The sequence below is a fragment of the Eutrigla gurnardus genome (genome assembly GCF_963514095.1).
Source record: "Eutrigla gurnardus genome assembly, chromosome: 19".
Classification (NCBI taxonomy): Eukaryota; Metazoa; Chordata; class Actinopteri; order Perciformes; family Triglidae; genus Eutrigla; species Eutrigla gurnardus.
This window is the reverse complement of record NC_139930.1, coordinates 10,750,020-10,774,843: the sequence shown is the minus strand read 5'-3', so window position 1 is coordinate 10,774,843 and position 24,824 is coordinate 10,750,020. Positions and strand designations below refer to the sequence as shown.

The following is a 24,824-nucleotide window of genomic DNA, read 5'->3' as shown; positions in this document are numbered from 1 at the left end:
TCTGAAGCTTGACACGGGATTATTACTTTGCAGTCTGGAGTTCAATTAGAGCTCAGCAAACACTCGGGGAGCTCGGCGATGGCGGCGGTCTTGCGGGTGATAAAACCATTTCTGTTGGTTTTTTCAGAATTTAGGCAAACTTGTTTTATTTGTTCCATATTTTGTAAAAACAATACAGATTCACTGTAGTTGTTTTATAGAGCTGGTGGTTTAGCTTGTGTGCAGCGGCTCCACAGGGGGGAGGAAATGTAAAAACTCAGTGTACTAGCAAGGGATCTTTCTCAAACTGCAAATCTCTCTTTAGTCTATTTTTAAGCAACATTACATGCATGTTTACCCCTCACAGTTGTAAAAATTGACGTATCTTACAGGAGATTCTCAGCGGGTTACATGCAGCGCCCGAAGGCTTTATCTGTGTTACGATAGAAAATAAATATCCGTTAATTGCATACAGCGCTTTCTTTTTACAAACAGCATTAATTTACTGAAAGGAATAAGAAACACAACAGGAAAGCCTTTCGGGATATGGAAATGCCTAACCGTAGCAGAAATGTTTAATTGACTAGCCGAGCCCTTTTTTTTCATTAGCTACAGTCGTGTGCGCCGAGATATTAAACTTTTTATAGCAACCCTGGCGGTTTGGAGGGAACGATCACAATGCTGTGGTAATGTCTTCGGACATTTGTTGGATCAATTAATTCAACTCATCAGTAAGAGCTGTTCAGGGAGAGCTTTGGCCAACCGATACTAATATTTAATCACCGGCGCTGCACTTGACTCCCGGAGAACGTCATGATACAGTTTAGCTCAAGACTTTCCAGAAGTTACGATGAAGACGTTGCTATTGCACATTTCATCATCACCATCTCACCAGGTGGTTCATCGTTACACCTTGATGATATTATAAAGTATGAGTTCTCACATAGAGCTCAACGTTCATTTTGTTCTTCAAGTTAGAGCAGTCGATCGGAGTGCCAGGTCACCTTGAATTCTGCCACCGCTTCTTCTTCTTAAATCAGTGAGAAACACACTAAATTCACACACTTGTTTGGCTTCTTAAGGGGGAAAAAAATGAAAGTTCTAGAAGAAAGTCAAATCAAATTAGCTATTAATACCTAATATACAAAGCAGTCACGCGGTGCAGCCAGAACCCAGTAAGAAATGATGTGTACTTTTACAGTTAACAGCGTGAACTAGAATACAGACCCGATGCCTTTTGTCCTCCAGACAGACGTGTTGAGCCCAAGCCTGAGGGCATTTCATCCCACAGAGAGCTGCTGTTGACTATCAAGAATAACGCAGTAGCAGCATTAGCTGGATATCACTGTCTGACACCTGACTTTGGTTTGCTGCTGCTGGGATCCCCTCTGTGGCTTTAAGGGAGAGAGATGCCACATTTTGCACAGTATCGATCAAATTTGTTTTTAGCGAGCTGTAAATTTGATGCAGTTATAAACTTTGTCCAATGTGTAAAGGTAGACGAGTAGATTCTGGAGATTTCAGAGCACACAAGCCTGAATTTGAATCTAAATGTTTGATTCGAGCCTCTGATTCATACACAGCAGCTGTTAAGTAATTAAATTCTCCAAACTTATAAGTGAAATTAGATTGCTTTTAATTATTCAGACCAAGATTACTAATGTTGTTGTGTAATATTTGCTTGTAATTATAATAATTGCTTGTTTGATGAAGTAGGCCACAGTACTAGCTGCACAGGCCTGTAATGGCCTCTGTAAAGAGCCCTGGAGACGGCGTAACCACGTATAGTATGTGGCTTGCCACAGCGGTCGGTGTTGCCAGGGGGTTTTGTCATACTTGGCCACTGCAAACCCTGTTTGTTTGTTTTTTATTAGAACTAAAACACATTTAGCATGTGATTCCACCAGATGTGAAGCTCCGCTCCACTCTCCTTCGCTAAAAATACACACTTAGTCTATTTCTGACGAAGCCGCGACGCGTTGCACGGAGCAGATCAAGCCAGGCGATGCCGAGTCTGCAAAAATCGGCCCTGTAGCGAAACGCTTGAGTGCCGAGTCCAGACGCACAGCCGTCCCATCAAAAAGTGCTCTACATTGACATATCATCTTTTATTTTAAAAATGAAAAAATCGGGAAAACCGGCATTCTCACGCTTGTAGGGTAAAGCTCCTCACCACACGGTGTGTATATGACTTGCACTTCTACAACAAAGGAGTATGGCAGTGAGAGGGGCAGGTTGTTGCTGTGCAGCGTAAACAGAAGAGGAAGAGGTATGTGTGAAGATGGCGGTCTGATGCTGATAACTGCTCCCCGAGCTCCCCCTCACAGAACAAGATTTCAAGCACGCCGCTAAAGGTTTTTCCTGCACCTGATTTACACCGGCCCCGCTGTCCGAATGCATTCACCATCCCTGGGAATTGCTGAATAATGAAATTGACAGGCCTCATTTGTTTGGAGATCCGCGTAACAAGAGCCAATGCCTCTCGTAACCCTGTGAGGGACGGCCCATAATCCCCCGGGATGATACCATTGAGTTCAGTTGAATTGGGTTATCTGTCAGCCAGGACAGACGGATAAAAGGACGACTGGTGTTTGGACACTTTTTTGGGACGGCGAGCAGAAACAGAGCAGGTGGGACGGCGGTTTACCGCCCGTGTTCAAATGTCAGCGCTTTATGCAGATTGCAGATGGGGCAGCGCCAGTTATCAAATGAAATGGTTTGTGTGACTTTCTTTTGGAAAATGCCAGATTGTTTAGAAGTCAAGAAATGTATTTGGGAAAAAAAAAGAAATCAAAATAATCTGAACATTTGTCGAATGAATTAGCCACTTTGATGCAGCGTAATGTTCCTGGTGTAATTCCCTGGATTGGACTTCAGATCATCCATTTAATATCACATAACATTTCTCTAGATTAATGTGTCAAAATGAATACAAGTACATGGAGTCCTGCTGCATACAGCCAATTTGCTGTCACGTTGTTCTCTGGTTATAATGGCATTAATTGGTAATTAGACCAGAGACGGGCTTGTAGAAAAAAGAGGCTCGACCTCCCTGACCTCTGCCTCACGTCTTTTTTCCCGGTGGCTAATCCCAACATTTTGCCTTTCCGCTTGGGAATAGAGTAAAAATTAACCTTGATCCCTTCACCGTGTAGCATAATTTTCTGTTTCATTTTCAAATAAGAGCTGAACATTATCTATTCAAGCCTTAAGGTTTTATCATGGCTGAAATGCTAATTTGATTTTTAGATTCATTGTCAGCTGCAGTCGGGGTCAGGGACTATAGACATTTTGACTTAAGCCTTTAAAAAAAAAATACAAAAAATACATATTATCCATCGAAATAATGTTAAACTTCAAGAATAATCAGCTTTCCCTGTAAGTAAATATGTACTTTCCGAATATCAGAAATGAATCGGCAATGCACCAAAAAAAAAAACAACAACACATAATGCTGAACAAAGTAACATTATGTTTTTCCCAGCCTGTTTTCTGTAAGCAAGCACCAAGTCAGATGCAGAAAGCCCATGTGAATCCCGTCATGTAGAATGATAAATATTATGGGAGCAAGAGGGCATTTCCACAAACTTTCCACATGTATAATTCAGTAGTACATGAATAACCATGGCACCCTCAAACTCAGTCAGCACCCTTCAATTATTAAAGTCCTGCTTTGGCGAGGAGCACCCCGAGTTCAACAGGATATGATATGAACAAATGCTACATAGTCTCATATTATTATGTGTGGGTAACTTGTTTTGGTAATATCTACAGCTGTTTTTTTGTTGTTGTTTTTGATGCATCACCAGTTTTGTCACGAATGGCTGGTCAGAATTTGAAGTGTGCACCCCTGACTATGTTTAGCAAGAATCAATGGCCACCCGCCGACACACCTCCACATCCAATCCACAAGACTGATGGTCCCCGCCACTTGACCTTTACACATTCAATCACATGGCACTGCATCACAGTGCTGCTCGGCAACCGTTAACCGGGCGGGTGTGAAAGAGCTCGGTTTTACTGCCGATGTGGCTTCAGGAGGAAGTGTAGCTCATATACAGGATTCTTCTCGTTACCAGCGTGATGTAATGGGGTGAGTCATACAGAACTGCTTATTTTTGACAGAAAATGGAAGCGGGAACATGCTGTGCTATCAAGAACATGGCCGGCCGGAGCCAAAGTGAACTGTCCAGGCCGGGCCATCTGGGGAGCTGGCACCGAGCGCGGATGTACAAACCATGCTCTCAATCTACCGCTGAGCACAACAGATTGCCCGTGACAAATAAGTCAAATAATTTTAGTGTAGGCTGCTTGTGGTTGAACGATAAGAGATGCGACCGTCGCCGTGCTGTTCGTCCGACAGCTATCACGCAATTAATCTCCATTATGCACGCCGCTATTGTTTCCATCACGCTTAATTGCCCTTCCGAGGGAAATGCCTCTCACCTACCTCGTTTTTCAAAATTATGCTTTATCTCGTTTTCCTTGCACATCATGTCGCCGTGCCCCCCGATGCCGATGTTGACGCCGTAGTCCTCCTGGATCTTCCCGTCGCTCAGCTTGGCGTGGAGCTGGTTGGGCGTGGAGTTGAGCGAGTGTCCGCCGGCGTCGTCCTCGTCGCAGTCGTAGTCGTCGAGGATGGGGGTCTCCCGGATGGGCATGCCGATGACGGAGCTGCCATGCTGGTGGGTGTTGCGGGAGCCCCGGTAGCTGTCGCGGCCCTGGGGCCCGAGCAGGACCGAGGGGATGTAGTGGATCTCGTGCGTGGCCTCGGTGCTGGCGCTCTTCTGGGGGATGCGGCGGCGCTTGCACCACCGGTGGCGGGTATACAGGACGAGGGTGAAGAGGAGGATGAGGAGGAGGAGGGCGATGAGGCCTCCCTGGATAGAAGAGAGAAAAGAGCCATAGTCAATGTAGGAACTTACTAGCACTGTCGATCATTTACATTGTGCACAACACTATGAACACGTAATACACCTCTAACAATAACGATCACCGCTCCAGTGTCACATATTAGGTTGAATGGCAATTAGCACCATTTGCCAGCTAGTGAATGAGGTCTGGCAATCACCACTTCAATAAGTGGGCTCTGAAAACCACACGGGCGGCTGACTAGATCCAAAAGACACTCAAACCATTTGTGCCTCAGTTACACACAAGTGCACCGGTCAATATACAGCAAATCACTTCATATATTAAAAGGGAGCCGTCTCCAAAACGATGTCAGTCTCCTGGACTACTACTAGTCTGTGCACTGTGTAGTCTTCATAGTGCACAGGTTTTCATCACACAGACAATATCTATATCGGTACATGACACTTCACAATGGACATTGAAACGCTAACTATAATAAATAAGTATAATAAGTATACAATTAGTGCGGAAAGTGTAAGAAACACCTGAAAACCTGTGTTCCAATATGAGTCATTTATAGAATGAGGATGGATTTTGACATGTTGGCCGTGTTGGTGAGGTCGTTTTCATATTATAATTTTGTTAGCATTGTGATGCGTCAAAGTCGATTTTGCAGTAAATGTTCACACTATTTTGTCTAGCCCCGTAATAAGACAAAAGGAAGCCGACGAGTAATTCTGGACTGGTTTAGGAAAAGAGAGAAGAAGAATGAAAGGCAGGGCACCCCCTGTAGCAATGATGACATTAGCAAGTAATTAGACGGTAGGAAGGATACAGACGTGCACTAATTCACACACAATCAAACACAATGCGATGCCTGCACAGCCCATTACGGACTGTTAGCGATGAAAATCAGCACTTTGTTAGCACCAGCAGACATCGTCTTACATAAATGTGCATGTAAAGTATTACTTTATGATATAATGCAGCGTCAACTACACAAAAACTACAACAGCAAACATCACCAGAGTTGAAAAAGCACTCCTCAACCGTAATTTTGCACAGCTACTTGTAGGAATTGTAAGTGTAATTGTGTCCATTCCCTATCTGTATAGGTTCTCCAGCACATAGACAGAGACCTGAGGCAGCATTTGTTTCCCTTTGCTGCAACTGGAGTCCTATCTTTAGAGTGTCACACACACCAGTGCACCAGGGATGTCAGCCTGTTTTCCCTCTCTTTCTTTCTTCCTCCTCCTCCTTCTTCTTTCCGTGGTCCTGTAAACTCACCGAGGAGCATCACATTTCTCCACGGTTCATTCAATATCTCCCCATCACAGGAACATCACACACCCGCCATGCATGCTGCAGCCGGCTGATAAAGTAAATCCATATGCACGGGCCGAATGGTGGTGAGGAGAAAGAGGGAGGGCATGACTTATTCTTTGATTTGTTTTTTCCGCACTAGACATCCAATAGGTGAGACGTGGCATTTGACTCAGCAAGACACGGCAACCCGAAGGCAATATATTATGTGCACGATGTCAGATAGGAAACGCTGGGTTCAGCACTTTTGCGTGCGCATATTTAAAGATGCGCCGATATTCGCAAAATGACATGCAGACTTCGGCCACGGGGGCGGGAGTCCAGCAAACAAATGCGTTCGCACAAACGCACGGAAACAAAATCAAGACGGAATAATAAATAAAAATCCACGAGGGATCATGCATCACATCATTTATAATTCCATCTTCATGAGGAAAAACAAACCCCTTTGAAATTATAACTCATGCACTGCTGGGTGTCCATAAATCAAAACTAGGCTGAGAAGGGAGGCGGCCCAGAGAGGACCAGCACCACGGACCAACTTGTTCATTAATCTCCAATAGGGTGGCAGCTTTTGCAAGAAATGCAGTGCCCGCACACTCCCCTTCGCCTGTACTTCTGCATTAATTCACACTGAAGAATGGCAAAAACACATGAAGTTGCATGTTTCCTTTTAGCAGCAGGGTGATAATGGACTGGCTTGAAAAAAAATTCAAAATGTCAGTTTGGGTCCTTTTAGTCGCCTAAAACACGGGAGTGAACTATTGTCTGTCGCTCTGTGATGTCCTTATTCATCGACACTGATATAACCCATTCATTGTCCTGTTGTCATGGAGATCTTAAGTAATGACACCTTCTACATTTACACCATGCACTAGTCAGACACATTTGACATTTAAATTTAAACACTGCAGAGGTGTCATGCAGGGGCCGTTACAATTCAGACGACCTAAAAGCTTTACTAAAAAACTATATATTCCATGTCGGCTTTTGTTTTTTTGTTTTTTCATCTGTTAATTTGAGCATCCATAAGACGCTCTCAGATTCCCTTTCCCCCGTATCATCTCACAGTGTTTTTCTCGCCACTTCCCACCGTCCTTTTTTTTGTTCTCCCTCATTCTCGATTACTGTGCGTCTGTCCGTCTCCATTCCCCTTCATGTTTGATCACATCTTTCTTCCGCTCTTCAGTACAACAGCCATATAAATTCACAGTGGCAGATGTAGCCATGAGGGAAAATGGCTTTTCTGTTCATCTTCAGACTCTACAAATCCCTGCTGCTTTAGTCCTAAGTGACTTCACGGGGAGGAGATTGGCTGGAAACCCCATAATTCAACTTTTCTCTTTTTCCTGTGGTATAGCTTTATTCCAGCATGTGATTGTTTTCCTTACTTTGCACCCCGCCACCCCCCTCCCCTGCAATAATGCTGCCACTTCCCATATTTGGGTTTTATTCGTCCTTTTGTTCTCTTCTCTTTTTGTTCCTCCTGTACATTTCCAATCTTTTTCCTGCCTTTCACCTTTCATTACCCATCCACCTATTCTCCCTGTTTTTCCTCTCCACAGTGGATCATGTTGCCTCTTTCCTTTCATTATTCCCTGTCAGTATCACTTGCAAATGTGTCATGCTTTCTCACTGTTTGCCTCCTCTCTGTCTTTTACAGATTAAATGTAGAATCTGGCACCTGAATTGAACTACTCAGCACTTTCCCTAACATTTGTTCCCCCAATAGACATAATAGTTGCAGCAAACTCCTCAAATTAAGCTATTGCCTCGGTTTAACATTGTGCCGTCATCTTAAACCTACAGAAAGAGAAGAGCAGAGGAAGTACTCTTTGTTGGTGCATATAAAAAACCACCAGAATGCCATGGGTCGACTGCCCAACCCTCAGAATTCATCCAGAGGAAGTGGAGAAAACCATGAAAGCCTTAGAGAGGAATGAAAACTCTGGATCTGAGCACGGAAAATGCAATTCTCCTCTGACTGTTTGAAATGATCATGAAGACGACTCGCCAACATATAAAGCAAATGATCTGTAGCCTAAACATCCCTATAGAAGTATATCCTGGGTTCATAATGAGCACGTGCCGATCTGCACTTGCTCTACTGTGACAGTTCACATGGACATTTGAACATGGCGACACCGTGGATAGTCAGTCTGTTAAGCAGCAGAGTCAAGAGGTTAAGAAACCCACAGCAAAAACCTCATTAGACGGGACCACTGGGCTGAATGTGAATTAAAGATATTCAATAACTGATTAATTGGCGGCAGCGACTCCTTTGCGCTAATGAAAGAAGCCATAACATGCAAGGTTGGGGGTTTTGTTGGTCTTTAGAATCGGCCGTACATAATTAAGAACATGTTCGCTGTCCGTCTGTTTCAGAGCCATAACAAACATCAAGGTTTTTATTTGCTCACAACTCTCTGATGCAATTTCATGTTGTGTAATACTTATTGTTTTTTGTCTTAAAGGGGTAGTTGAGAATATTTGAAGTGGGATCGCCTCTCACACACTTTGGAGAGGCAGCCCGGCGTTAAAACACATTTCAGCCACCTACAAGGAAGATCCACCTTAAAAAATAAATATATATCCATTAAGGGGACGATATATATTGAATATTTTCACACTGCTTTACCTTGCCGTCAGACAGCCCTCCTTTCCGCCGGGCAACTGAAGTCAAAGTGAAACTTATCTTTGCTCTCTTCAAAGCCATCACTTCCTGTTCCCCGTTGGAGGGGAAGGCTGTCCGACACCAAGGTAAAGTGGTAGAAATATCCTAAAAGTAGCAAACACCTAAACTATTATGGATTTATTTCTTTAGATGGGCCTTTCCTTTAGGCGGCTAAAATATGCCCCATCCATAGCAGTACATTGCTTTGCTCCTCCAAACGTACAGAACATCTACAGTAACGCACTGGATATGGATAAGAACCTCATACAAGCCCACTTAGAATAATCTGAACTATCCCTTTAAATAATAAAACAATGTGTGTCCACATTTACTTGTTTTCCTGCAAAGCGGGATGTCTTGCACGTAACACGGTCAACATTTACTTTTGCAACGACTTCCAAAGACGCAGCAACGATCTTGAGTTGTTTTGCTCCGCCATTCTTTCTGCATAATTTCCTGCTGTTGTGTCTAATCTCTGCTGTGTGACTCTAATTCTGATGGCTTTTCTTCTGTTGAGGACAGGAATAGCACTGTCAACGCGGATCCCTCAGATGTGTCACCTCTCTTTGGCACATTCATAGAAAATAGCATATGTCTAGGCAGATGCTTTGCACACGTTTCGTATTCAAAACGGAAGTGAGCTGCATCAAGTCAAAGGAAGCGACGGTAAATATTATCATTCCGTATTAAAACGATGTGATAACTGCAAAATCACGACATCTGTTTTTTTCGTGAACAACATGAAATAGTGTGTTTCCCAAAGAAGAAGGAATTTAAATGCATTAAGACAAATATCGCTGTATTGGGATGAAGTATAACATGCTAATTATCTAGCAAACAAACAGTATACACTTATGGAAGCTTTACTTAATCAAATCCTTAAACCACATCAAACTCTTCAACAGCTAGGATGTCAGATGATCAATTATATTGACTTTAATATGTACTTTGCCTCCGTGTTCCCCCGGTTCCCCTATGATCCTAGTAAGCGGCTCTGTGCATCGAAACAACACGTATCAGAGCAAACACATCCAACACATGCTCTGTGGTTTAGCCACCATCTGTGCACAGTGGAGGCTGCGGCTCACTGAAGCCCCTGGTATCCATCCACTTCCTGTTCCAAGGGAGGATTGTGCTGCAGCAGCCTTAAGGGCATTGTTCAGAGCAAAAGCCACTGTGAGTTCAGATTAATACAAACAGCAGATGATGTTCATGCATTACCACAAACACGGCATTAAAGAGTTGGATTAACTCGAGCTAGAACGGCCAAATGCACACAGGTGAACACACAGGTGCATGTACAGTCTGCCCACACACACGGATGCACCCTTAACGGCCTCTTTCTCTCTTCACGCCACTGTGTGTCAGGCAAGAACCTTCAAGCCAGAACAACATCCTTTATCAACTTTTCTTTTTTTTTCTCTCTCACCATCTTTTCTTTGTCAGCCTCCCACTCTTTGTTACACTTCCCCCCTCTCAGTGTCGTATCGGTTTCTCCCATCTCTCTCTCTCCCAGCAGGAAGTTAAAGTGGCATGTGCCCTAGCATCTGCTCTCCATTCGCTCGGTCCAACTAGAAGTCGCAGCGTGGATGACAGGACTTGGCTCTCTGGTCAATGCTAATTCACCTTGCAGAAGAGCGTGTCTGTCCAATTGCTTGGGCACACAAATAACAACAAGTCTCAGACACATTATACAGACTGATTTTAACAAGTGATGTTATCACATTTTGGTCTCTGACCAATCGCAGCTTGCCGTCTTTCACACACTGCATGATGTCAACGAGGGGGAGGAAGTGATGTGTGGCGTATGTGTGGCGAACAATAATTATTTTAAGGGTTTGTTCGGTTTTTGACAAAGTGAACTGTCTTCAAAAGGCCAATGCTAAAAAAAAAAATATGTGTTAAATCTCAAACGGCATTGTGCAGTATTTTTTTTATGTAAGTGAAATCATCTATCCTGAAAATTACTAGATGATTTCAAAAAGTCTACAGCCCCGGCTATGTAAATCACTAGAGAAATTACACTGACAAAAAGCCCATATCTAATCATAAAATCTGATTACACTGTGATTGAAAACTGAATGAAAATCTCCCACAGCTTAACTGGAAAGCACCGGGGCGACCTTTCCATTTTGTCCCTCTCGCCGTGGGAACATAATACATGTTTCCATCTTCCACTCCCCCATCGCCTCGAGTCCTATCCCGTCATTACTCCACCTCTCTCCCCTCCCCCTTTTACAAGCCACGATGATCCCACACGGGGGGGGGGAAGATTCGAGGGCAGATAGTGCTGTCCTGAGCTCTGGCCTCGTGAATTATAACAGAGAATTAGGACTGATTTGCTGGTGTGGATGTGTGTCCCCACCCGATACCTCTCTCCCAGAGCTTCAAGCCATGCCCTACACCCACCACTTTCCTCCCTCAGCCAGAATAACAATAAGTCAGTGTGGGTCCTGCACAGATGGATGAAGTCTGCATCGGCACCATAGATTACAGAGATAGATGACATCTCAGTACTGCGAGGGGAGTTTTTCATACATATGCAACATTTGCAGAAAAGCCATTTTATTTAAAAAAAAAAAAAGTTTTTACAGGCAGTGCCATTTATTTAGCAATGCCAGACATAAAAAAAGCACTTTCCATGACTTATTTTGCAGAATGTAATATACTGCACACCCGCAGTGCCACTGCAAACATCAGGAGCTTCCATTTTTATTTGCATGACTAACATGCAACAAACAAGCTTTGTCTTACTAGCTGGTTGTCACATTGACTCTAATTGTAACGGCAGCCTATTTGTCTAAGTCAGGAACATAACAAAAACCTTCCCCACCACAAACAATTTTCACTGATTATTTAAAAGAAATGATTCTCAAGCATCGGGTCCTCGAGTGTACACTGCTTAATTGAGATGCTATTGTTACACAGTCCATGAAATAACAGAATCATTGAGTTCTGAGAGCATGATAGGAATTAAAGTGGCTTTGTTCCATAATGGAGGGAAAAGGACCTCTGGATTATGAAATATGGGGAGCATGGCTGATCGAGAAGCATTTACTAAAATACACCCTGGGGTATAATTTTACATTATATCACCCGATGGGCAGTTGAAAGTATAATCACACATTTTCTTTTGCATATGTGTATAAATACAAATAACGTTTCCATGCTTAGGTTTATTTGATGCAATTACACTTGAATACACATTAATAGTAGGCAACTGTGTGGTAGTGGAATCCCTTGAGGTAAAATACTAAGCATTTCATTTCATTACATACATTGATTGGTCTACAATGAGATAACGACTAGCATTTGTTTTGTTTGTTTTTTCCCACCATTGCAATAGAGCCTCGATATATTTCTCAGTATAATGACATCCCATGATGCCCACTGTTTGCATGGTAGCCAAATATAATTGCCTGATGACCATGCACTGCGGCTTGCTCATTACTGTGGCAAATTAGTATTGCTGGGAGAGAAGAGACAATGCCCCCACAGCCGAACGCCACCCGCCCACCCTCCCGGCACCGTGGCTCTTCCATTCTCTTTTATAAAAAAGATGAAATGATAACTTCACAGCGAGGCGGTGTAAGCCAACTGTAAGCACACTTGCCCGCCGCGGTGACATTTCAGAGAAAGACGTGTGATTAGAAAGGTAATGCCAATATTTGCAGTGGTGTCACAGGGGGCCAATACAGCTCACTACAGCTGTTGATAACAAGGCAATAAGAGGGCCCGGACAATGAGGCCCTTGGGGTGACTTTGATTGAGAAAAAAGGAAGGGCTGAGGACTGAAAGGGGCAGGGAATGGATTTTTTTTGCTTTTATAAAACACTGTGTGGACCGCGGTGCACGGCTGTAAAGAGCAGCATATGAGAAAATAACAGTGGACACATATACGCTCATAGTGTTTTCCCATTTCGCTTGGGGGGCCATATAAAAAAAAAAAGTTTTCTTTGCTGTGTTGTCAGTAGCAACTGTGTTGTATTTAACAGAAAACAAACAGATCAGACTTTGAATGACTTTGCACTACAGAAAGTGGTATCGTTGATTTGAAAGCAGGTGGGTGCGATGTGTGATTAGAGGTGATTTCGGGTGTTCAATCTAACCACCATCAGCTGGGGGCCTCAGCCCCTGTTACCTCCACTGTCGCTTTGCTTGAAGTGAGGCCTTTATTTGTATCTGCAGCTGTTGGCCAAGTGTTACCACAACAGCTTGTGAGAGTAGACCTGTCAGCGAGTGCCAGCAGCAGAAGAGGAGCGGAGTCTTTGAAAATCCATGCCAGATGCAATCGCACACTGTCCCCTCCCTCCCCCCCCCCCCCCCCCAGACCCACAATCCCTGGTCATTCAAACACTCCTCATATCACAGCAAGGTCCCCTCGCATCACACAAACGCCACGTTGGATACAGTAGAGTGTTCTACCGACACTTCCACCTAGGTTCAGGGCTAAAACGCCCGTGCGGGAGAAGGTGTAGTGGAATTGAAATGCACGTTGCTGCAGTGACAACACATAATGGATTGAGATTGCTTTGAAAAGAAATGCTAATACTGTAGATAAAACAGCTCCGCGTATCTCTTCCCGAGCACAATTCAAACGGCACAGATGTTCCCAATTGATGCTTGAGTCATTAATGGCTGCTAGCAAAACACATCTGATGCTATCATTAGCCCTAAGGGGAGGGAAAACAAGCAGTTCAGATACACTTTAATGGGGAATTTCCTCGATACTTTAGTCGCTGTGGTTCAAGGGGCCGTTAAAAGAACAGTGAGAATGGGGATGAATCGATGATGAGACATAGAAGCTGATGAGGAGTGAAAAAAAGCCACTTTACGCCGTTTTGTATGGCAGATCTGGGCGGAGCCATCGTCACAGCTGATAGGGGTTAATGAGATACAGTGAGGATGGTCTGATTCCCAGCAGTATATATACATATATATATATACATATATATATATATATATATATATATATATATATATATATATATATATATATAACCAATGACCAAATAAACTAATTCGCTAGCGATCGGAAGTTAATGCATTGCACCTGAGAGAGGCAAGGAATGGCTCCGAGAGAAGCCCAAACAAGAAATATGGGAATATCATTTATAAAAATACATGATGCTAAATATTGTGATATTAAGAGCTTAGTAACTGGTGCTTATTACCTTCTAACTATACCATGTAAATAGACATGTCTATTTGCTTCAATGTAAAGAAAACAAACAAAAAACAAAGCAACTAATTGTGTTTAACCACATCACATTAACAATCCCAAATGGTTTAAATTGTCATAATCTAGAAGAATGATTTATCAGATTACACTATACATATTCAGATATGCAGTCAAGTCTATTTTAGGTCAGTGTCAGGCGTATTGTGTTTTTACATAGTATTTTAAACAAATTATATAGGAATGATATAAGAGAATGTAGTTTGCAGATGTTTTTAGAGACAACATCAGTGATTGGTCCGTTTAATAGTGTTCAAATGTACAGTCTTACATTGTTTAATTTTCCCCGACAAATACATTGATTGAGCTGGCTTTCAAACGTAAGCCATTTCATCTACGCAATGTTTTAAATGATGTTATGAACAATCTATACCTCGGCACTTAAGAAGCCAATTATGTGCATGCGTACATTGGCTCTTTAGAATGATGGTTCACGTCAGTCAAGCATCTACACACACACACGTTCCAGCTGTCAAAAGTGCATGCATTATCGTTCCTTTAGGAATTAGGACCATACTTTTTGTTCCCCCAACTCCTGGTCTCCATCGGTAACTGTTACCCAGGCAACAGAACAGATAGAGTGAAGGTGGATGAATGGGCAGAAGAAAAAAAGAGAAAAAAAAAACAAAGCTGGGGATGCAGACACTTCTACCTGAGTTGACTTCTTTATCTCTATTAATAGCATCCTCCCTGATTTACTTGCACAGCGACTGGAAGTCTGACGAGAACTAATTTGCCCCGGTCATGACACTTGACCGCCAAACAAGTGCTCTTTAACAATAGTGTGTGTTTTCCAGTAGGCACGTGGTTTGCATGTGAAGAGGGACAGCTGGATATATACGCGGTGCACATCAGCATGTCTGGAGAGGTTCTCCCCAGATACATTTAAAAGAACAACTGTGAAGAGAACTATTTAAAGGCTCGGAAATCAGATGATATTGATTGCCTCCAAACGGCCCTAGCTGAGCCAGCGGCTTGCAGCTAACGGTGCTAACGGTGTGTGCAAGGGCAACAGTGCTGACAGAGCTTAACCTGTTAACCTGAAGGTGAAATGGAGGCTGGGCGCTACGCTTTTGTGTTTCCAGCATGGTTTTCAGCTGAAAGTGCCGTATGAGCGCAGTGCATGAGCAAGCTAGTGCCCCCTACTGGCTTATATACACAGAAAAGGTGCCGCTGCTGGGCTGGCGATGTAAACAAAGCACAGAGAAGATTGGATTACAAGACACACAGTGAGAGCAATATGTCCTTACATAGCAAATAGTTTTGCTATGTTTTGTATCACAGTTGGGAATTGGTCAACAATTTATTTAATTAATTAATTGAAATGTATTGGTTAATTGGCTCTGGTGCAGCCAACGTCCTCCAGCAGTCTCAATCCGTTTGGTTACACGTCATGAATAGTAGCAAATCAATGCTGCCGGCCTGTGTAAGCGAGGCAAGCGGAGCTGTGTGTCGAGACATTCGGCTACTGAAGTTGTAATAAACATCAAAATACAATATGATGTTTCTGTTGTCGTCCGTCCTCAGCTGTAACTGAAAGGAGAGGAAGAGGGAGTGAGACAGCGCCTGGACTCGGGCGAGCGATGCGACCGACGCCAGATTATCAGTTTGCAAAAACTGCAGAGCAGTGACGACACAGACGTCGCACACAACAGAAGAAATCCATGACCCCCTTCTGCCATTCTTTGTGGATTTCATGCCTGCATGACCTCCCACAGTCTGAAAGCATGCAAATCAATGATTCAGAACTCCAATTTCCCATAGGTGTGAATCCAGTGTTTTTCTATGTGTGTCAGCTCTGCAGACACATGCAATGGCTGATTCAAACTACAGATGTCATATCTACCGAGGGTTACTGTAATTAGTAAGCTAAACAAGCAGCGGAAACACATTAAAATGCAGCTGTAACATACATTGCCTGCAGGTGTTGCTACAGACTGTCAGGACTGTCAAATATTACAAGTACGGCAGCTATTACTCTCTTGGGGTAATAGGAAGCGACATCAACACACATGCCTACATCTGCCTGCCACACCCACATCATTTCCTCTCCTTCAGGTGGTGCAGGCTGGCAGTCTGTCTTCCCAAACAGCTCCCCTTGTGGAGAATACGCAACCCGCTCACAACACCAGAGTGTGCGTGTGCATACTGAGCAACAAACCGATTCTGTGACATCCTGTGCATCACAGATGGCTATGAATCAATGTGCAGCAGGTTATCACCAAAGCATACACAAATAACCACTTCAAGAATGTAAACAATTTTGAGGAAAGAAAACAGTGTGCGGAGGATTCGATCGGCGTTGTGTGTCCACATTAATTCATGCCGTAGGTACATAATTCATTAAAAGCCGATAGGCAAACAGTCGGGGAGCGATTCCTTTCCCCTGCTCCGCTCATGTCACAACCAAAAGCCTGGACCTAAGCCACCGTGACAGCGGCTCAGTCCTCGAAGCAGCGCCACAGCACCTGACCATGTGTTTAGTCCCCTGCTAAAATCCGGGAACAGAACAACTATGAATGAGAACATTCAGGAAACTTGCCAGGAAGCGTCCACGAAGAGTGGCTTGTAATATTACCTCCCCTATGGATACGAGTACGAGATAGGGCCAGGCCAGAACACAGAGCACACGCTGACCTAATGCACACACATATGGTGTCATTTGCTGGAGGTAATGATAGTGAATAGTCCGTAACAAGGCTCCTGTCCTCCTTACGGACTAATTAAAGGAGATTACACTCTTTACACTTGCCCCAAGTGTACTAATGACCTCATATGCATGCTGAGTGAGGGGAGAATACCTGCATAGATAACTGTGAAAACCACATGTCATTCATATATGATGGAAAAACATTTCTAAAATTCCTTACTACATATCATTGATTTAAAGTATCACTTCCATTGTTACTTGTTACTAAAAAAAATAAAGAAATCTGAAATTTGCCAGATGTGTCACATCATTTAGGCCAATGATGAATCCAAGGGGTGAACGCTGGTTACTTAAAAAAAGAGCAAAATTGTAATGACTGAACAGTGCAGCAGACATGAAGCTACGAGGAGAAAATTACGAAACACCATGTTGCTTGTTTCCTAATTACATCATCCCCAACAGTATGTCACAGCGCTAATGGCTCCGGTTAAGAACAATTAGCAAGGCGGTGAAGCAGGTTATCCATTGATTTAATGGACAAGTGGGGAATATAAGGGAATATAGACTAGCATGTGTCTGCGTGAGGAGAAAGCAGTCGACATCCTCTTTCATCTAGCAGGCAAGAGTGTCAGAGAGGCTAAATGGAGTACTATGTGGATGTATATTCATTAATGTAGTTCATAAAGGAGTAGTGGAGGCAGTGTGGATTTAACCAGGCCGAGATAGAGAGGACACAAAGAAGAAACCAGGCAATAGGAAATAAATCATGCGTGTTCTCTTGACATTTGAGTCTTTGTTCTAGCTGTAATGCTACTTTAAACGTTACCCCGACGCTCTCCTTTTTTAGGGACGAGGTAAAACAGTTTCAGTTGAGAGGACAAACAGTCTTTCAAAAAGACCTCGATGACTTCCACCAGGAACTAAAAAGGAAGTGCACCCGGAAAACAGGGACACCAAAGCCAACTCCTGCAACGAGGCACATTTGAGAGTCCCAGTGGATGGAAGGGTCACCCCGATGTGGCGGTACGTTGCAGGAAGGGAAAGAACACTAACAGCTGCTTTTTTTTTTAATGTGAGCCTCGAATAGCAGGTCGAGATGATTTGCCTTCCTGTAGAACGGTGAGCCACCAGACAAGGATCCCTCTTCCAAATGCATAGTGGTGCTTGAACACAAATGGACACATTAGTGACTGGAACGGAAAGGGAAGCAAAAATAAACTAGTCTACAACATGGACATGCATAGCATTGAAGTCTCCTCGCCTACCTCCAATGGATTGTTGGAATGAATACACTATGTGTGTTAATTTGTATATTAATTGCAAGCTCAGATGCCAGAGAAAATGTATTATTTTGTTCAAATATGTGTTGGTCACTGATATAGGTATTAATTCAGTTTTTTGTACAAAAAGTGTTGTTTTCTGTCATGCAACCTTAACTCCTAGCCTACTGTAATTGCTGTAGAGGCAAGTCTATGTGTGCAATGAGTTCACATACAGTAGGTTGACTTTCACAAGACCTCAATTGTCAGCAAGGGTATGGCGAACACTGGGGAACCCCCTCAAAACTAATAAATGAGCCCTCCGGACCGAAGACAAGAGATTCATCAGTGGAGGGAGCCAGCGGCCGCTCCCCATGGCAGCAGTCACCGGGGGTACGAGGAGAGCTGGAGGGGGATGCTGAAGGCCCTGGATGTTGTTAGGTTGTTGCAGATTAACTGTCTCTTCAATGTAGTGTGAACTCGGGAAGACAGCCTTTGTCTTGGCAGACTGCAGCTGCAAAATGGGCAAAGACAGCTACATGTCTGCCAGGCCACGGTGCCATTTTGGTAAAATGCCCGATTCTTTAGACTAATAATTTACTTGCAAGTCTTTCACCGACTGGGAGAGTAAGACCTTGGCCATTGACGTTGCCTGTCGTGAGTTAACTTCCGTTAGTCCACTGTTTGCAGCAATGGAAGGCGGTGACTTTGAGTCTTTATTCAAGGGAGAGAAAAAAAAAAGTCCCTTATGTTCACAAAAGCTGATATTGAAAGAAGAAAACTGGATTTGAGTTCAGAAAAAGCCATTTAAAATGAATAAATATCCAATTCACTAATCATTTTAGTGCCATTGTATTTTAATTTAAAATGGTTCCTTGCAAATTAACTTTTGAGTTCATTCCACAACTATAATCTGGCTGTGACCCTGCAGCAAACTCTCGAAGCAGTTAGTGTTTGGTCAATCTGTTCTCAAACCTCCTAAACTTTTACCACGGGGGCGACATCGTGACACACAAAGTCCAAGAGAAAACACTGCCGTGAGGGAACAGATTGGTCAAACATGGTTTTACTGATGGCAGTATGCACCAGGGTCTGAAACAAAATGCTGCTCCATTTTCATGTGACAGCGCTGTCAATGCCGCAGCAAACCATGAGTGTCACATGACAAGCCACCGTCTGTGTTTTCGACCCGAGGCACATCATCACTTGAAGTCTGGGTCAGTTGGTAAACCACAGATTTCTTGCATCAGGACGATTCTATTTTTTGAAGTGGCCTCAGCCGCACCATAAATAAGATATTTTTTTTTTAAATCACTATTCAAATAATCAACATGAGCAAGAAAATAGAATAACATTTGCAATTTGCCCAAGCCTGGTGAGAGTAATCTGTTTCCACAGCGTGCTTCCAACATTAAATTGAGATGAAAAAAAAAGACAATGGGCCTCATTCACAAGCAATGCATGCTCACCTACCTGTGCTTACACCATTTTCACGGATAGTTTATGCATAAATCCACGTTTCATCAATAATTTCTTCTTAGTCAAATCTAGAACTACCTAAGACCTTGCATGTGCATATCTTTGCATGTTAAGTATATATAATTCTCATTGAGTTTTTATACATGGCACTTTCACTCCATTTCGAAATTTTCCACAGTTTTACATTTTATTTTCACCTTTTATTTCCATTTACTTTTGACAGACTCCTCTCACTGGACTCTGAAAAACATGAAATAAATGAAGTAGGCCTCCATGTGTGAAACTGTGCAGTACTTCACTTAACAAATGAATAAAACTTACTTGCTGTTTGAGGACAATTACAAGTCGATGACTGAATAGCTAGTGCAGAAAAAAGCAGGAAGCCGAATGTTATTCTCACTAAGGAATCAATCAAATTAAAATCCAATACAAGCAAACTTTAAATGTGTTTTTAGATTATATTATGGTTGAATATCATAAGGTATCCTACACATTAATGCAGGGGAAATTAGATTCAAATGAGGAGTGTTCTTACATTGGAAAGTTGGCCTAATAAATAGGAAACAAAAAAGAACATGCTGAATGCTGCACTAATTAAGAGATCATTAAGAAATCCATGCTGCTATAACTCCAGTTTATGCAGTGCGTATACAGCGACAGCCAACAATAAAGGACTTCTTTCTGAGAGTGCTCTTCATTTACAATGATCATGAACACTTCCCAGTGCTGATTATAATTATAATGGACAACGGACAAAAACAATAATGATTCTAATTCAAACGACTCAAACGCACTTCGTTCATCTTTTAGAACTGAGATAGAAGCGTGGACATTTGTTTTCGGCTAACACAGTGACCACAGCGTCTCCCTGGAATGATGTCAGAGGAGAGTTAATGGGATTTATACAACCAAATGATTGTTTCGCCACTCGCCTAATCTAAACCTCACATGCACCAGTCTAGTCTGCACCACATACAGCTGTACTACTAGTATTTGTACATGGACAATGTGTCAAAAGACTATAGAGAATTATTCCCCAAACTCTGTTTTCATTGTATGCATTTGATTGATAAAGGCATGTTAGTTTGGAAAAACTGACTTTGACTTTGTTACTTAAACTAATCCACAGATCTTGTCCTGAGCAGTTTCATGTTGGAACTATGGCTGAAAGAGAATAGTTCCTACATGAAATACATTCATTTTTTTTTTTTGCCAGGGTAAGACGAAAACATTTTAAAACTGTTCCTCGATCCACCACTTGAGCCTTTTATGTGACATGCAGGTAGCATTTAAGTGACACATACTGAGCTGTGATGATGTAAAGAAGCATATTATTGGCTCAGAAGAATAATTAGCTACTTCGGCAAATGACATTCCAAATAATTCTCACATCTAAAAGCTTCACGTCAATCTCTTTTAATATCGCTGCCAACCGAACATTTTAATTAGCACTGATTTTGCATTCACGCTACATTGACACGCAACCTGAACGACAAAAAGAACCTGAAGGTGGTCGAAATGATTAGCTTGGAGCAATCACAATGTACCTGGCTTGGACATTAATGTAACACTGTTGAACGTCCTCCCCAGTGCCAGCAGAATAAATACCTGGTGAAAATTAATTAATTCATGTGGCCTCGAACGCTCGATGACCCGCCGCACACTAATGGTCATATATCACAAGTGACTGCTTAATTATAAGGAAGTCATTCAGAGCGTGTAGGGTGTGCCGTGATCTTCACGCATTTATCACGACGGCCATATGAACGGTGGTCTTTACATCACATTGTGTGAGCGCTGAAATACAAAATGACCCCATACGCGTTTATATAAAAATATTAAAAGAAATGTTTTCTTTTCATTTATTAAGTTTAGTGTTTGGCTAACTGGTGTATTCAACATCATGTAATGTTTAATTTGAGTTCGTGTTGGACTTCCACATCTCATAATAAAGAATTATGTCCAATAATGTCCAGTGTGGCATATGGAAGGCAAGTGGCAGCCATGATTGCATTGTCGTTTTGGGAAAATATCACCTGTCCTCCCAGTGAACTCAAACATGTCCGTGTCTGGGAAAAAATCCATGACAGGGCTACACACTATATGAACGAGTGCCTTTTGCTCTGAACTCCACATTCAAATTCACACTGCATTATATCACCCCCGGTGCTGACGAAAAGGGAACGCAACTGTATCTCACCTATAATTTTTTTTTTTTCTTGCCCCCAAAAAAACTCCACGTATTGCATCATGCATCGTGCGCCATGGATTGTTTCTGGTGGAGAGGTTGAATTCAGAGGAGGGAAATTGCTTTTTCTCTGTGATCCGTCACAGCGTTGGGGGAAGGGGGGGGCGGGCTTTGTTTAAGGGGCCGCTTCACTACATCTCAGAGGTCTGGTTAAACCACCGGTGTGGCTCTTTCCCGTCTGGTGTTAGATGTTAATAATTCCATTAAATACATTATTTTTTTCTGGTTTTATGTCTACGGGGCTGTGAAAGTTCTTTATGAAATGGCCTCAATTGTATCAATCATATTTGCCCCCTGATAGCGTGAGCAGATTTATTACTCGCGTGTTTTCAGGTTTTTTCGTGCCATGCCTCAAATTTCTCCAATTTTGCAAATGTATGAGAGAAGAAGAAAAAAGATGTGTTTTAAGGAAAAATAAAATAGTTGCAGAAGTACTGGTTTTACTGCGTAACTACGGATAATCTGAGGCTGCAGTAAGACAGTGACAGACAGCAGTGATCTGCTGTACTTCAATTCTACTGATATATAGAATTCCCTTCCTGTGATTTACAATCGCCGGTCTGGCTTCTGCTTCAACATCCGTCATAAAGATACTAATAAAAAAAAAAAATAAAAAAAAAATAAAGTACCGTCTGACAATAAGCCAACTAGCACAAATACAATCATTGCGGTAGTTTCTAAAGTGAGTGTGATCATTTTGAGGACACAATGCAAATCAAATGATGTCAGATAACGGCCTTGAGGCACGGCTGGGGAGCGGTATCTGTCGTAACACAGCAAAGGATTTGCTTGACTGAGCTGTAAAAAGTGTCACTTTTCAACATACCTCACAATCAAACAATTAAAGTGCCTATCTGAACTAATACAAAATAGGAATGTAAAATATATTATCACTGACATCTCTGGCATGTATACATGTTGCTTTATAAACATAAACATCTCCAAAAATAAACAGAAAAAGGAGAATGCAAAGTGTCCCTTATATTCAAATCAGCAGGATTGTTGAACGGCATCATAATGTCACGAAGAAGTTGCAGCCATGAATACATTTAAAAGCTTTAGACGTACGGCAATAGAGATGATCATCATAGTAATTATTACTTATTTCAGTCACTGAAAAATAAAAAAATAGCACAATCAATGATCAGTGTTTGATTAAGAGTTTGAGGAAGAAAAACAAAAAAGGCTTTTCTTTAAGCCTATGAAAAGTACAAGGACAGTGAAGGGCTGTTCCTGCAAACTAAATGCTTCTCTTCTGGTGGTGAACATTTCTTTGTAGGCTCCAAAGTCAAGGGCGTTCTTTACAAACGTCAACGCAACCGCTCTAACCCTGTTTAGGAAACGCTGAAAACAACGAGCACAAAGGAACTACGGCGTATAAGGAATCTCCAAACACGCTATAGTATAACTAAAGACAACAAGCTGACAACGTGGATTCCCAGAATAATACATCCTTCCAATGAAAAAGACAACGTTGTCAAACCGCCTGGTTATGAGTGCGAGACGGTCGATGTAAAACAAATCTATCCGATGGCTACGTCAGTCAATCATCGCGGCCCGTGTTGGATCTGCTACCCGTCTCCGTCTGCCGCTGTCACATGATGGCGAGACGGCGGCGGGAGAGGGACGGTGGGATGCGGGGAGAGTTGGGAAAACGATTGCTTGAGTGAGTGAGAAACTGACAGCTCAATGCCAGAAGAATAGAGTGTTCGCACTTCAGTCTGGCCCTGAGATGACAGCATCACACATTGTGATGTTCACTCAAAGAGCCAGGAGATGCCTCGGGGCCACGGGGCCAAACCACCAGGCCTTCTGTCCTGTTCTGACTGCCTCCTTATGCTCCCCCTCTTCTACCCCCTTCTTTACATGTTAAACACCAATTTCTATTGTTAAAAGACAAACCAACCCACAAAACAAGACAAACATTTAGATGCCATACCAATTATTTCATGATAATTTGCTTCAAATCTATTTTCACCTTTGTAACAAAATACGAGGAAGATCAGCGTTTCATGAAAATAAGCTTGAGTAGTAGCCGACTGCTGAAAAAAGAAAATAAGTGTTGTATTATTTGTTGCAACGTGAAAAGTCGCTGTTTGAATGAACAGGGAGAAAGAAGGTATTTGATTTCATTATTATAATACTTATAATAATATCAGAATGAATGATCCAGTATCAAAAACAACAAATGAAACCTCAACCTTCTATAGCTGTTTGATCTACTCTGAGGATGAGGAGGGTTTGGGCGTATCCCAGCATGCACTGGGCATCGGGTGAGAGTCAGGCTTCACCCTGGGCTGGTGCCCATTGGACACGGCTGACAACGAGACAGATGACCACATTCACACTCACATATGGTCAACGTACAGCTGCCAGTTCACCTACGACTGCCAATAAAAGCAGCAGCTGCAAGAAATAGAAATGTATGGAGCCACATGGGTGCACCATATCAACACACAAGCATATAAAACAAATAAAATACTATCGAATATAAAAGTATTAAAGTTTTTAAAAAATCATAAAAGATGAGATGATGTGGAATTCCTTCTCCAAGGCTGAGTTTTCATAAAAGGCTACAGGGATAATGGTCAGATTTGATTTTGGTGTTAACAAGTGCAGGGTTATATATGAAAAAGGTTATGTCTACGTAAAAGGCATACAAGAGGTCTTCGGTTAAGTGCTTTGGCACTTATTAAAATCAATTTGTTTAATAGGAAGCAGGAGTTAATAGGAATAATATGGTTTTATTTAATTTAACTTTGTACACTCGATGCTTCATTTAAACCAGTCGTAGCTAAAAGGGCCATTGTACTGAAGGACGAGTGCAGAGAACACCTGTGCACACAAAAGGTGCGAGTTGCTCTTTCAAAGCGGAGCATTTTGGAAATATTAACAGGAATATACACAAACTATTTGGACATTAAAATGATAAACAATTAAAAAGCTTTTTTATTTAAAAAAAAAAAAGGTAGGCGGTAAACTGCTGGCTAGAACACCGCAGGGTTTATAATAAGCCTTTTTCATGGGGGACATTTTGACATTTTGCACAAAAAAAAAAAAGCAGGTGTAAATAATGAAATTAATGATGGCTGACTTCCAGCTTTAGTTTCAGAATGCTG

General features: G+C 42.3%; 1 protein-coding gene across 1 annotated transcript in view; it reads right to left on the bottom strand.

The window, feature by feature from the left end:
- Positions 1-24,824, bottom strand: part of astn2 (astrotactin 2) — a 232,385-nt gene that overhangs the window by 164,005 nt on the left and 43,556 nt on the right. Inside the window, exon 3 of the mRNA XM_084036066.1 lies at positions 4,430-4,859. Within this exon, the coding sequence (XP_083892192.1) occupies positions 4,430-4,859 (430 nt within the window). The remainder of the gene's footprint in view (positions 1-4,429; positions 4,860-24,824) is intronic.